This window comes from Lytechinus variegatus, chromosome 8 (genome assembly GCF_018143015.1).
Source record: "Lytechinus variegatus isolate NC3 chromosome 8, Lvar_3.0, whole genome shotgun sequence".
In the NCBI taxonomy this organism is placed as follows: Eukaryota; Metazoa; Echinodermata; class Echinoidea; order Temnopleuroida; family Toxopneustidae; genus Lytechinus; species Lytechinus variegatus.
Window position 1 is genome coordinate 14159016 of NC_054747.1, and position 16714 is coordinate 14175729.

Below are 16714 nucleotides of genomic sequence, written 5' to 3' on the forward strand. Positions count from 1 at the left end.
CCCGCCCCTCTCCTCAGGGTCATATGACATTTCGCAATCGTCAACTCTTGTGGAAATTATAATCATCAGATTTCTTTGCTATACTCGAATTCCAGTGTATTGTTCTTACAAGTTCCCGCACAGCACAGCAGAAACAACCCAGAATAATGGCCAATGCTGGTGGTATCGTAGTTGCTTTTCTTTCCCTCTCAACGGAATCCTGTGTAGATCAGTTAATTGAACGTATTAATACAGGTCATGGACTAGATTGCATTTTTGTGAAACTCACACATCGGGACTTACAGTTCTTTATGCCTCAAGATGAGTATGACGCTGTGGTTCTGTTACATTCAATTTCACAAGGTCGTAACTCCATCACTGATGTTGCAGACGCTAAATACAACAAACTGCTGCTCAAACTGAAGGAAAAATATGGTAAATATTTATTAATGGCCATTCCAGTGAGAAGTTAATTATGGAAGATATTCCATTACATTTACATGATAAGGCCTAGACAGGCATGTAGAATTAGAGAAATATACAATTCCATGGAGGTGGACCCAGGGGGCGGAAGGGTCCACCCCTCCCACTTGTGGTGGTGTTAAAAAATCTAAGGAAAGAAAAACAAATGAAGAAGAAAGGAAGTAAGGAAAGAGATTATAAAGTGGGGGAAGTAGAAAAGGTAAGGGGAAAATATCTCCTACTGCTTTATCGCATTTGCATTGCCTGATTTAGAGATTCATATAAGATGGATCGTATATAGCGCTTATACCTTTCCATTCTGAAGTCAAGGTGAAGAATATTTTTAGTTTAGTTCAGTCTTGTGTTCTACAGTGCGTATCAAAAAAAAGTTTACACTTTGAAAAAGTCCTGGGAATTAAAAAATATACAACATGTGGGTAATTTTTCACATATATTCTTGGGTTTGGGTCTCATCTATCCAATGAAAGTAAAAGTTTTGAAAGAATGTTGCACTTGAGTGAGCACTGTCCATTTTTGTAAAGCTCGCAGAAATCTGTTTGCGCAGAAATGCTCGTTTTAACGCTTTGTCGAGGGGAAAGGGCCAAATCAAACTTAGCTTGCGAAACATTTCTTTTACATTTCCCTTACCCTCTTAGTCAATTGAAATGAAATGGATACATTCAAGCATTTTGGAACAATTTTGCCACCAAAAGTGAAAATTTCAACACTTATTAAGCACAACCTTTACCCTTTTTGTGCCAGCTGGATCTTAGGACATAACTGAATCTGACCAAAAGTTTATATCAGACATCTCCAGCACTTTTCACTAAGTTTTTATCATTTAATGTGGGTTTACATTTCATTTTTCATTTAATACTTACTTTTCCAGACCTTTCCCAGGCTTGAAAGTGATTAACAAAATGAAAATCAAGCCTAGGCCATTTCATGTGGATCACAGCTCATTGTAAAGCAAATACCATCACGATGGCCTTGGTGTGTGGGGGAGTGGGGTGGGGTGCAATGCACTCTTCATGGTGTTTTGGGCAATGAAACAAGTTTAAAAAAAGTAAAAGATATCTTCAAATCAATTTTATTAGCTAAATTGAACGTGTTTTTCATGATTATGGTCTACTTTTATTCGCATAACTATTTCAAAGTTCTGCGCAAATCATTTTTCACTAACTTTTCAAAAGTAAGTGGTGTTCACTCAAGCGGAAATATTTTTCGAAAGTTATATCGTCATTTGCTTAAATGGATCTGTACCAATGTTAAAATGTGGAATACTTTTCAAGATATTACTAATCAATAATTTTACAGGATTTTTTTCTAAGTGTAAACTTTTTTTGATACGCACTGTATAGTCATTTTATTTAGTGAGATGCGCGTCCTGTTCATTTTCTTGTAGAAATGCTTAAATTTGCTCATATGTTTATATTAAGACTTTGTGCTCAATTTTCGCTTTTAAATTATCTCTATTTGTTTAGTTGAATAATTAGTGAGTATTTATACAGCTGTTCATTCGTGGATAAGCTGATGAATTATTACATTTTGACATGTTTTATATTTAGTTTTCCATAACACATTGACGTCTCATTCTTTTTTTTTACTTTTCGAACAAAAACACCAAAGTTTTATAATCCTCTAATTTCTATTACATTTGTTTTTTTATCCAGTCAATCATCACCGGACCTTCCGAAATGTTCAAACTGTCTCATTCTTTCATAATATCCACTGAATCAACATATAATGTGGTTATTATCTCAGGGGCATGCACGGCGGGAGAGCGGGATTATGGGGAAATTGGGGCTGCATCCCCCAATTCTTAGAGTGGGGACGCTGTGAACAATCACCCCCCCCCATTTCAAAGTGATGAACAATCAAGTGATAATCTTTATTTTTTTGAACTTATTATTATAATTCTTATTATTGCTTTATTATTACTATTATTACTAAACTCCTAACAAAAGTGGAAATCTGACTTTGATCGATAATTCCTCATCGGTTCGAGTAAATATTAATGCGTAATTAATATTAATGAATAGAACATTTGATTCTCTTTAAAAATGATCACCATTAAATGATAAAGGCGTCAATCACAATAATCTTTATGGTTCATATTTTAATGACAATGTACCTCTACACAGAGCTGGCCAGATAAGGGCCGATGATAACGATTCGCATGTGTAACATATACAACACTGCCCGACAGAGGGCAGCAATCCACAATGGCGTGACCACTTTTTCTTTCCCTCTACTAACTTCTTTAACTTTCTCTTCTATTAACTTTCTAAATTACTGCAATTACCCATCTGACATCCAAATAGCTTGTTAAGTGTAAAATCAAATTTAAACCATATCATCACATCTAAGCTATGAAAAACACAACTCAACTGTTGAAATATAAAGCAATACAACTATTTAAACAATAACAGTAACAGTGATGCAAACTGGCCTTCACATAAAATCCACTAAATTCAAATGGAGAAATGCTCAACAGTAAACATTTTGACTCTGCTAATAATCATTGTCTTATCAATTACTCAAAGTGCCTGTAACACTAATACCAACTATAGTGTACATACCAGTTCACCTGCATGAATAATAATAGTCTTGTTGATAATTCAAAGTACATGTATCACTATAAATAATCATTGTCTTATCACTAATACAAATTACCTGTAACTATCATCAACTACAGAGTACATACCAGTTCACCAACATAAACTACATACAACTAAATTGAAATAGCACCATAATTACTTTCTCCACCTATTATCCCCCTATTATCCCATCAAAATACACAACATGTCATAGACAAATAACAGCTTACCATGGCAACCTTTTTTTTCTTTTTAACATAATAGGGAACTGAATAAAAGCCTACTTCTTTAAACAATAAACAAGCTATATAAATACAGCAACTGATGATAAAAATCAATTTCCACCAATGCAAAACATTACCCATATAAACAGGCGCGCCGGAACACTTTCAGTTTTGGGGGGGGCAAAATCCCGAAGGGGGCACAATATTTTTGACAGCGTGAGATACCGAAGCGATCGAGCGGTAGAGGGCGTGGGACCCCCCCCCCCCCCACGGTAAGGACTTTGTGTAAAAATGGAGTTTAAAAGTTACGTTTCTAAGAGAATTCAAAAATAAATTTCTTGAGAATTAAACATAGAATTCACTACGAAAGACTATACTCAGAGTTTATGAGAACCTATGAAATCTACGCGCAAAACGCTCGCTTAATTCGGAATGTGGTTTTCGTGTCTGATCAATTAAATTACGTAATACGCTTATATTGACTCAAAATACCAGAAATTACATTTTTCATGCAATATCCTTTCAGAAATATTTATGTACATTTACATACACGGACGACGCGAGAAGAAGAAGAAGAAGAAGAAGAAGCGTAACAACAGAAACAAAATACATTCCAATGAATGTCTTTTTAAATTCAAAATGGCGGGTGTTCTGACGTGGCAGACGACGATAAGCGCTTAAATACCCATTCTATTTATATCATTTCTGACCTCAGCATTGGAGAGAGTCCCTGATTATACATACATAGGCAAAACGTTTCATATTTTGTAACTGGAGGAAAAAGAAATATGACCTGCTTAATTATTGTCTAACAATTTAAAACTTTTCTGAAAATTTAAAACATTACTCGATTTATGTGTTTCCTTTGGCATGTTTTGTATGGCTGGGAAGCACTTTTGGATGACCCCTTCAAAATCTTCTTTTTTCTTTACATATTTTCTGGGGAAAATGTGACCATAACTAGGAAATGATGAATATCGAATTCCTGGAAATATTCATTGGTAAATAATCATGAACTAACAAACTACGGCAGTTCATAATGTACATTATGTAACATTATTTAGAAGAAAACAATTACATTCCAATAGCGGATGTGGTTGACGGTACACCATGTGGAGTTTTCGAAAAAAAAAAGAGAAAAAGTGGATAGAGGAAGAATTGAAATTGATAGGAGGAAGTAGACAGTGAAAGTCGAGTAATGTTTTGTTCAAATGAGCGTAATCCTGATAAAGACAGTAAACCAGAAAAGGTTGAAGAAGAGGCTTGATTAGTTGATAGATGAGTACTCCTGCTCTACACCCCATTCGCCGAATCATAGCATCTTCTCATTTATCCAATAAGCAACTACTCAATCCTCTATAACTCTTTAAACTTTTGGTTTTACAGCTATTTTCAGATTCCATATGTTGCTCGAGTAACTAGCGTTCACGCGCGTTGGTGATATCGGGGGGGGGGGGGCGTTTCATGAAAGGACTTGTCGGACGTTTTATCCGAAAAGTCCCATTTCATCCGACAGTTACCATAGTAACAGTACCTCTCAGCCAATCAACATCAGAGAAAGATGTCAGATCTGACAACTTGTCGGATGAAACACTCCCCAGGTCCGGGAGCGTTTCATGAAAGGACTTGTAGGACGTTTTATCCGACAGTTACTATGGTAACAATGCTTCTTAACCAATCAGAATACAGGAAAGTTGTCAGATCTTACAACTTGTCGGACGAAAATATTTATGAAACACCACCCCGGTCTGAGCGTTTCTGGGCGACCGCGCGTTTGTTAGCCGACACAGCATGCAAATTTGCCATTCGGTTTTAGTCTGAAATGTATTCATTAATACTAATAGGCCCCCATTCCACAGAACGGAGACCATTGAAAGATTGGTGAGGTCTTACAGCGGTCTTCAAGATCAATGAAATTTGTCGACTCTGTGGAATGGCTCAGAAAGACCCCTCAAAGAACTCTGAAAGACTAGTTGGATATTTCTTGTCGTACTGGTCTTAGACTAGTCCTCTCGAGATCTTTCAATGGTCTTTCAGAGATTTTTTTATGCAATAAGTGATCTTTCAGAATTCTTTCCATGGACTTTGCCTGGTCTTTCAATGGTCTTTCAATGATGTTTCAATGATCTCTCATGAGTCTTACAGTGATCTCCGCAAAAATCTTGAGAGACTGCTGAAAGACCACTGAAAGACAATTTTCCTGTAAGACCGTTGTAAGACTGTTTTGAACCGTTTCAAGAAGTTTTGGAGCCCATGAAGACCACGAAGACCACTGAAAGATTGGTCAGGACTCGCGTAAGACCTCAAAGACCATTGTAGGTTCATTGAGAGACCTCTGAAAGATCAACCAAAATTCATGGTCTTTCAAAGGTCTTTCAGCGGTCTTGTTTATCACACTGTAATAAGATGGAAAAGGGGCTTATCAAAGGTATGTTTCACAGAGGGACATGTTCGTCAAAAGACGCAAGGCTTACTATGATGTGTAATTGCCCCGTCAGGGGCGAATTTTTTTTCATTTTTGACAAAAGAAATGACAATTCTTAGGCAGAAAAGTGCCTTCATCGTTTACTTTTGTCCTTAAATAATATAATTTTTCTACTTTTAGGGGGAAAATTGGGGGGGGGGACAAAATCTCGTTTTGCCCCCAAAAATTTTCTTTGGGGGGCAAGTGCGGTGCCCCCCCCCCCCCCCGCTTCCGGCGCCCTTGCATATAAATCAGCCTAATTTGTTGGTAAAACGCACAAGGCAAAATATAAGAGTCTCGATACCATGAACTAAAATCAAAAGAATAAGCACATCCTTTATACACATTATTGAAATAAAAACTGTACAAGGGGCATGCAAACTGCTTCCTATCAATCTCTAAACATAATTACAGTAATAAGTCCAAAACTTACCAAATGCTGTAACATATATATAAGTCAAATAAAATCACTATAAAATCATGAATGTACTGCAACTTTTGACATGTATATAAAAATGATAAACAGATAAATAAGTAGAAATCACCAAAACATACACACATTTGTACATAATTTCCTACCTGCAACGTTAAAAAACAAATACACAGATAAGAAATAAGACAAAAGTCTAAATTGGACAGCTGATAAATGACATAAAAATAGGTATTAACTGATAGGGTAATATACAAAATGACCACTCTCAATAAACCATCAGCCAAAAGGAAAATATTTAAAACTACAGTCCAAGCAATTCACAATAAACAATGCATAAATAGCTAGCGTCATATAGCTGCAAAACATAGCAATCCTAACCATACCAAACAAAATTAAGGGCATTAACGGGGGGGGGGGGGTACAACAATAAAGGCTTATCAATGCAAAATACATGTATCATACAACAATGTCATTTTCATGCTATATAAAGTTCAAATAAATGAAACAATCTTATACACCCAAATTAATTTCAGCAAAAACAAAGGGAAAACAGGCATTTATGAAAACACACCCATGCACATGCACAGCAAGCATCTGGTAAAAATCACACTACATACAAGATCATACACATGTCTCATAACTACAAGCAGCCATCACTACACAAAATACTAAATAAACAACAATACATGAATAAGAAAACCATATTCATATAACAATGTTTAATTAGCAGGGTCATTCTAAGCAGGGTCATTCTAAGCCCAAAACAAGTAGTCCATACAAACAAAAGTATTAAAAACATTTTTAAAAAATACATAAGGCCATCAAGTATACAATAATATCAATGAGATCAAATTTTGATCAAAAAACAAGTGTCCACGATGACATCAAAAGTTATGAAAAACCAATTAAGCTGTCCAGTATTTGCAAAAACAGAAGCAACCAAATCCGAGGTAAAGGCTTAGAGTCAATATTTCATCCATCATGGTACATGTGAATAACATGGTCAAAAAAGTCCAGAGAATCAATCATGGGTAGCGGTTATAAATGTAGTCGGGGGGGGGGGGGCGTCCATGAGGGGGTCCCAATATCAAGCTGAAAGGGAGACCTGGCCGAGTACGAGCGATCAATGGAAGGGGTATGGCAAACCTCCTTACGTCAGACAGCATGGGTGAGATAGAGACCATCCTGGAGTGCACATGGGCAGGGATGGAGGCAAACAGTCCAAGGGTAGTACAAGGAGTCCTATCAGGGGGGCGTCCAGGAGAGTACTCAACCTTCAAGGAACAGCGATGGTTTGGTTCGCCGGTGAAGTTGGTGACCAAGCAATCCACAGGCTTATGAGTAGGGGACGCATCTGCCAGAGAATCACTAAGGTGGCACTGGTCGGCATTTGATGATGGTACTTGGGAGGACTGACCACCGGATTGAGGTTCCGGTTGGACTTTGGTGATCTCGCTATCAGGATTGACTTCAAGAGCAGTGGAGGAACCACCAGGGATGTACGTTCGGGGTATCTTAGAACAAACAGCATCCTTACGGGCATCCACACTGACTTGATTATTGGTAAGTATTGGCTTGACGTGTATGCAAGGTTTTTCATTGACGTTGAAGCTGGAGGAATTTGTCTCCACATTGGCTGCAGGATCAGTGTGAGGTACCTGAGATGTAATGCTATGTTCGCCAATGGGAGGAACGACTGACGAGACGACAACTGAGAGCGGTGTATCTAAACGCGCAGGGGCCGGCGCTGGGCCATAGGTGTAAGAGGACCCATTAGCAATCGTGACCGAACACCGAGAAGGACGAACAGAGATATCATTCACCTCTAAGAAAGGGATACCAGCTCGGGCTAATACGGTATCAGCCTCGACGACTAAGCCTTCAAAGATGAATTCATTATCATCCCTTGTAAGTACGAGCTGCGTCTCTCCAACAATTACATAAGGCAGGCTTGAACTATCGGCATGACACATACCTGAGGACGTGTCAAAGATATCAGCACCAAGACTCAGAGCAGTTGAGTAACCTATGAAATTCTGTGATGACCCACTGACTAAGGTGACCCGGACACACTGCTGACCATAATACAGGTCAATAAATGGAAGTATCTTGGCCTGCTTAGGCAACATAGACGACTCAGCCACTGGACAATGTGGCAATGAATGGTATCCTTGATGTAATCCATCGGACTCTGATGAATCCTGCTGAGAGGAACTTCAAGAACTAGAGGCGACTCATCTGACTTCGACGAGTCAACAAGGCAACTAAGAGGACTGTCACAATAAACATGTGACTGATGACTGATTCCAGAAACATCTGAATCTGTTGTTGGAGCACTACCAGGAACTTCGTCACAATCAATAGTTGACAAATTGTCAAAATCACTATCATAATCTAAATCACTGTCACAATCTGACAAATTCTTGGCAGACTCATACTTTTCATAACAATCATTCACTGTGAGTTTTCGAGTTTATCCTAGTATACTTGCTGCTTGGCGAGCTTGCGCAATGATATTTTTCTCATGTTGAGGGAGGTATTCACAGTCACCGATGTGGTGGTGACTCGGGCGCTTAGCTGCTAAACATAAAGGGCAACTATATGGATCTACTGGTACTAGACCTATAGGACCTAGACTAACATTTGGCCCACTGTTGTTACTAGTAGTATGTAAAACCTTAACTGACGGAGGATGATTGCTAGGAATAGGATTGTCCCATATGGGCTCATCATCGGACTCAAACTCATTGTGATCAAACTGGGACTCATTACAATTGTCAAACTCAACTAACTCAGACTCTGTCTCCGAAATCTCCTCTCTACAATCATCATTCAACTTCTCAGCATAATCATCAAAATCATCATAATCAAGACTGTTACATTCATTCCCATTCTCAGTCACTCTTTCATTCTTTTGATTTGTAATGTGTAAGTTATAGTGATTTAAGAAATCTACGTGAGGGCGGCCGCGGGTTGGGGCCTGGGGGCGAGGTTGAGGGTGCAACCTCTCATGGGTAAAGCCATAGCTGATCTATACATGGGACTACAGCTACTGCGAGTGGTACGACCCAAGACCGACAAATGCGGAAAGATTACCTATCACGACCACTTTTGGCCGACCGACTGACTGCTATTTTTAGCAAATGCCATCATAAACAGACAATGACAGGGCTGATCCCAACTGCCACCACACCATTAAATGATAAAGGCGTCAATCACAATAATATTTATGGTTCATATTTTAATGACAATGTACCTCTACACAGAGCTAGCCGGATAAGGGCCGATGATAACGAATCGCATGTGTAACATATACAACACTGCCCGACAGAGGGCAGCAATCCACAATGGCGGATACCCTACATGATATGATTATGGTTCACATGGAGGTGCAGTGCCTTGATGTGGGGCAAGGTCAAAATTCAAAAGTTGCAAAATGACACAATATTGAAAGTCATTGTTTTTTCCGTGGTGATGAGTGAATTTCTCAACGGTTTCTTTTGACTTTGATTAACAATTCCTCATCGGTTCTTTTTTTTCAGTGGTAATGAGTTTCTTTTAATTGTTTTCATACACCTTAACATCAACATACACTCAGCAAAAAAAGTTCTTGGACACTTATAAAAGTTAAAATATTCCATATAGATATTTCATTAAATGTAAATTATTGTATGTCATCATGACCAGACAATATTCCTCTTCGAGTATGACATGACATTTTCATGTAAACAGTCATGCATGGGTGGTTATATGCTTTAAACAATAGCAATGTCAGTAAAAGAAAATTGCAAGAAATGGACCACTCAATGATAATGATCATGGCCATCCTGTAGGCATACATTCAACAATTTCAATAGGTGGTTATCATTCGAATTAAATGCTTAGGGATGCATCATGAGATGCATAATGAGATGGATCATTTGGACACTCACTTTCAAGATGAAGCTTTCCAATCAAGAGCGTGCAAGGGCAATAGGAATCCATGTAGACTAGTGGCTCGATATTTCCAAGTTTCACCAACAACAATTTCAAATTTGAACCAGCGGTATTTGGCTACTGATGAAGTCAGAGACCGCCCTAGGAGTGGTCGACCTAGGGCCACCACCCCTGCAGAAGATAGGAGGTTAAGGATGCTTGCGTTGAGAAGGCGATTTGTCACTGCACCAACTATCGGATCTGAAATTCATTGACTAACTTTGACTTAAAATTCCAGTGGAATAGTGATGCGTCCAAGTTGGATTATTTTCTCTTTCAGAGTGGTGTTCGACTTTAAGTTTGCTTTTGTCGTTTAATGGATATTTATGCCATATAAACTTTCACAACTGAAAGAAAGGCTGAACATTTTCTAGCAATTTCCTTTTACTGACATTGCTATTGTTTAATGCTTGTAACCAGCCATGCACTGACTGATCCATTCTTGCAATTTTCTTTTACTGACATTGCTATTGTTTAGAGCATATAACTACCCATGCATGACTGTTTAAACGAAAATGTCATGTCATACTGGAAGAGGAATATTGTCTGGTCATGATGACATACAATGATTTACCTTCAATCAAATATCTATATGGAATATTTTAACTTTTATAAGTGTCCACGAACTTTTTTTGCTGAGTGTATATGGAATCAAACACACCTCTGCACAAGCAAACACACAACAAATAAACATACATGGGTATTCCAAACCACGACTAAAAGTCTACCATGTTATCTCACAGAACCATTACTACTGTCCAGAAGCAGTGTCTTGATTTTAATGGATTTTGATTTCTATTGACACAGACAAAAGCATCATGTTCTGAATTGACCCTTCATGACTATTTCTGTTCTTTTTGCAGCTTTTCAATTCAGACCTCATCCAACACTTTTGAAATCTGCTCTTTTCGTGATGCCATATCATAACAAGCATGGTATCATTTAAAGAGAATTAAAGAGAATTAAATAATACCACATATGTATTGTGTCAAATTGGGAGTTGGGAGAAATAAATAGCCAAACTCAGATTTCCAAACTTGTTTTGCTCGTTTTGCAGCTATTCAATTCAGACCTCATCCAACACTTTTGAATCCTGCTCTTTTCACGATGGCATGATAAGCATAATATCATTTTAAAGTGAATTAAATGGTCTTTTGAATGATGTAAAATATCTATCGTGTAAAGTTGGGAGTTGGGGGAAATTAATGGGTAAACAATGATTTCCGAACTTTTGAGGGGTCTATCTCTCTCACTCTTTCGCTTCGCGCTCGCTTTAATAAAAACACACTAGGAGGAGGTTAAGTTACACACATTCACATATGTTTACATGCATGAAAACACCCACACTGACGTTAATATAGGGGCTTGGAGAGCACTGCCTCCAATAATTATAATGATATTTAATAATGATGATTACCATTGAATAAATTAATTATGGAAATTATATGAATAAAAAAAAATATAAATAAACAATTCCCCAACCAAGAAAATGAAAGCGAAATATGTGAAATATATAATATTTCTGAATAGCATGTCCAAGTCTATCACATTTTGAGGTTTTCACTTATAGACAAAACGTTTTTACACCGTATAGAGTCATGACAGTGTGCAGCGCCTTTTCAAAATTTAAGTACACCCACTTAACCCAAATAGCTAGTGATGAGTTTTTCCCCTGTTAATTCGTAGAAATAATTTATGGACCATCGTTATATTTATGTTATTTACATGTACTGCATAGGTAATCACATAATGAATGCTTGTAAATGATGTATGTGTGTCGAATTTGTTGAATATCATTTACAATCGCATCTCCTCAAAGAATGCACTCAATTTCCATCAGTAGATGTTTCATCTGCACATATTGTTTAATAACTTTCTATATAGGGCATTTTCTGGGCACTCATCGACTACTATCATTCTGAAAGTAAGCTAAAGTAGTTTCCTTATCATCAAGAATAGACTTCAACATTGTGATTTATCAGGATATCGGTATTACGTGCATGTGTCACTGTATTACGATCAGTGTTGAACAAGACTCTTCATATCTCTTATACAATTTTTCTGCAGGTCCTGATCGTGTGGGTGTCATTGTTCATTCCATGACCAGTTACAGCCCAGTATCAAAGAGCGCCCTCATGATGGTGTTTAAGAAGTCACAGCCAACAACTTTCAAGTGTTCTAATTACGTCATCCAATGCAACAACCCGGCAAAAATGGAAGATGAACACATCTCCCACCTTATTGAGTTCCTTAAAAATGCACCGCATCATGAGAAACCGAAGCCTCTCCTAGAAGGGTCTACATCCGCAGCACGATTGAGTGAAGCAACAACAACGAATATTGCCAGACCCGATGAGCATTCGCATTCGTCGGGGGAAATCCCAGAGACTAAATCTACTTCGGCTGCATCGGACAAAAATAGTGTAACGAGACACGAGGATAGTTCTCCTGATAATGAAAATCCTGCTCTGCAAATTACACGTGGTAAAGCAGGAGGGCGCGAGGATTTAGAGCACACTGATGTTAGTGCTAGTAAGGACAGGAAGACTCTCTTTTCTACTGCTTCCGCCGCTGACGCACCGATGGAGATAGATGACTCTAAAGAGGGGACTGAGGTTCCTCAAAATACAAGGCCAACTAGAGATCCTCCCGCCAATTTTGATAGACATATGCCTAAAGCTGGCAAAGCAGATATGTCCTCACTTCCACATCCATTATCGCAAGATCCCCATGAGCCCTCTGTCAGCCTTAGCTTGGGATCATACAGTGAGAAAGCAGGAGGAAGTAATTCTTCAGGATTTTCCCAGCATCGTAGCACAACTTCATCCGACGATGCCTATTCGTCAGCAGCCGTCAGAGAATATCCTCATCCGAAGAGCCATGGTTACGGACAAGCGACTTCAGCAAAGACGCAACCATCTACGCCATTGGAATCAACTGTAGACCAACATGCAGCGAACGTGATGGCTAGTCAGCAGAAGATTATTAGCGAGAAGTGCGCTGCTTTGGCATTCTTTGATCTCTCCCGTAGAGGAAACCATTCAGTTTCGGAGGCTGTTAGAAAACTCTTTCCTCAAAGGACACTTATGCCGCATGGCGACTGGAAAGAACTGGAAGGCATGTGGCATATGTACACGGCCATTCTTATCGACGTCGGGATATCACCGACTTCCGAACTACATAGAGATGTCTTGTTGGCTTGCCTGGATAACATGTGTATGTTCAAATTTTAAAAAGTATATATCGCTTCCATTCTAAATGCAGTCTATATTCAGCTGTATTACTGTCCAAGCAATATTCCGTATTCTTGCACTTTTCGGCTGTCCCTGCTCCTCTTCCCTTAAAAGTGTTATCTTGGTGGGTGGTAAAATATTTCTATTCTTTTTTCAACCATCATAATTTTCATTGAATTTCCTTTGATCTGGCTAGATTGATTCCTCTACCGTATAAATATGTTTAAAAATGTCATAGATTTTAAGAATTAACTTGCTGAGCTCCATTCCCCCAAAGGACATTTTGGATATAATTGATGAGATTCGGCGTATTTAACATTTACAATAGTACGTAAAACATCCAATATTACATTGCCTTTTTTGATGGTAGAGCAGGCACTGGTCGGGGGGGGGGTAATCGAAACTTTGAGAGTGATTACTTCTTTTTGTCAATTCCTTTTTTAGACTTTAAATGTTCGTATTGTTTTTACTGATGACCGTTTCTTTTTCTTTCATTGATTCATGAAATGTTTGGAACAAATGCACCCCCTTCATGGATCCTGGATTCTGGATCCACTCCTGGGCTACAGAATGTCGGACACTGATATTCCCTGTCAAGACTGTTACCACTGTCTTTACGTCAGCTCATTACTGGATGATAAATTCACGGCTAGAATGAGATCAAAGGGAGGAGCTTGGTTCAAAACAATTCTTTCAAAATAAATATTTAAAATTTACTTAACGTAGTTGGAAACTTAAATAACAAGATTTGAATTTATCACTTGGTATCTGTAGGAAATAATTGAAATCAATACTCCAGTCAATAAACGTGGAAAATAGTATCGCTCTAACAGTATTATTATTTATTTTTTAATAACTTTTTTCTCTTTGCTTTCTTGCCAGATGATAGACAAAATGTCGCCATCTTGTTTCCGGCCTCTACTACAGGCCCCGTCTCAGAACCTGAAAGTAAGTTGTCAAGTCAAACACAATTCGATGTGCATTATGGTTATGGGGACTTTTTTGTTAGGCAGGTGGGAATCCGGGATCGTGGAGGTGGTTTAAGCGAAAGTCTTTAATGATGGACTCTCAAGCCAAACTCGGACATACAAGTCTCATGAATATTGTGTGAAAGTTGGCATCTCCAAGTTTTATGGAGGACACGATGCACTAACTATTACGCAGTTGAATTACCTATCATGAACGTTTTAGCGTGAACTATTCTTCGGTTATATTTTGTAAAACTTTTCTAGTAAATAGAGCACTCGAATAAACCTCCGGTACATAATTCACAGCAGAGGGGAACACAAAGCGAAGAGGGGGAGGAGTGGAACGTTGTGGCCCAGTGGATTAGTCTGCGGACTTTGAAACAGAGGGTCGTGGGTTCAAATCCCAGTCATGGTGTAATTTCCTTCGGCAAGAAAATTATCCACATTGTGCTGCACTCAACCCAGGTGAGGTGAATGGGTACCTGGCAGGAATTTATTCCTTGAAATGCGTGTGCGCTGTAATTACGGCTGACAAGCTACAGCTGGGGTAATAATATCCAAGTCCTTTGGAAGCGCATAGAGACATTATTCATTGTGATATGCGCTATACAAGAACTGTTTATTATTATTTGGAAAAAAGAGTCATGTTAGGGCTTATGGCGTCGATCCTGGGGGGGCAGGGGGGGCGATCGCCCCACCAATGAAAATATTGGGGGGGCAAACATATCATTTTGCCCCCCCAATAATTCCGGATATGGCAAAAAAAAACAAGATTGTAAGGTTCAGCAAGCGGCGAGAATGAGATACACAACTCGTTCTTTATTTAAAATCGTGCTCAAAATGCCCGCTTTTCTGATTGGAATATAAAAATTTTCAGCTCGCGCTTCGCGCTCGCAACGTTTCTGTAGCAAAAACCCAGTTCTCATGATTATTATAGGTGAATGCAAATGTCCCGTTTTCACTTTAAAGCCTCAATAGAACCCCGGCTTCGATTTGCATTCATCTTTTCTTGGATATATATCTTGTTCTTTATCAAAAACGTCCATTAAACTGTCATTCTTTTCAAATCGAAAAATCAAAATTCTCTGCTCGCGCTTCGCGCTCGCATCTATTCTTCTTTTAGATACCAATCTTAATCATTGGTACCAAAAATGCTTAGAATATCAAGCTTTCAGGTCAGAATATAAAGAAATTTTAGCTCACTCTCGGCACTCGTACTACCTGTGTAGTGAGATATGTATCCTCCTCATGAGTTACTACAAACAGTTCTAAACAGGCACGCTTTCCCTGCCAGTATACTAAAAAAAAATCAGCTCGCGCTTCGCGCTCGCATTAATTTGTTGGTGAGATACGTGTCTGTGTCTCATGAGTCATATATATCTATATATATATATATATATGTGTGTGTGTGTGTGTGTGTGTGTGTGCGTGTGTATATGTGGGTGTCTTGTTACTCTTGTACGATCCAGCGCCTTTGGAACGTTAATGATTTTGCCCCCCCCAATCTGAAAAATGGATCGACGCCCCTGTTTGGACTTAACGGTTTTTGTTCAACTGGTTTCATTCATTTCCGATGAGATCAATAAGAAACATGAAACTGTCTACATTGTCTATGTTTTTGCATCTCAAGGATAAGGCGATTGGAATTTTCTTTTGTTAATTATATGTATATATTTTAGGGAGCAGATGGAGGAGAACGTATAGCATTATATCAGAAAATATTCTTGTTGAAATGTACTTCTATAAGAAGAGATTTAGGCCACAAATTGTATGTTTGTATGGATTCCTGAACATACACGGAACTTGAACACGTTGAACGAGCTTAAGGATAATTTAGTGCTAACAAAATTATTCAAAGTGGGATGGACGATGCACGCCTTTGTTCTTGTCTCACTTTCATTTTATCTCTTATTGAATGCAGAAAATTTTTATCACCTCGTTTCAACATCAAGAGTCTTCTACTTTCCCTACTACCCGGATTCAGGAAGATTTGGTGACGATGCCAAAAAGAATCTGGTTCATTGGCTCAGCGACTGTTCCCTCCGACACTATGGTAACCTGCATCGGAAGAATTTCTGTACACTGTTATAAATCCCGGGGGGGATGGGGGGATATATCCTACCACTTTTCGAGGAGGGGGGGTGGCCTGTACAAACATCCCCCCACTTTTTACGAAAGAAATGAAAAAAAATCACAAGAGATAGTTGCTTTATTGGTAAAAATTCTTCCTAAAATACCACTTAACAAATAATACAATATTATTGAAACATAAAATGCAAATAAAGAGCCAGTTCACCATTTCCAAACGAAATACTTATGTCCTTACTATAACATTGAAGAGAAACCCTCGTTTCTTCCAATTCATCAATGTTGGGG

General features: G+C 38.5%; 1 protein-coding gene across 1 annotated transcript; it reads left to right on the forward strand.

The window, feature by feature from the left end:
- Positions 1-22: 22 nt before the first annotated feature.
- LOC121420675 lies at positions 23-16429 on the forward strand. Its single transcript, XM_041615337.1, has 4 exons — positions 23-414; positions 12205-13353; positions 14253-14318; positions 16260-16429. Exons 1-4 carry the CDS (start codon positions 147-149, stop codon positions 16427-16429), a joined length of 1653 nt encoding a protein of 550 aa, XP_041471271.1. The 5' UTR covers positions 23-146.
- Positions 16430-16714: the final 285 nt, after the last annotated feature.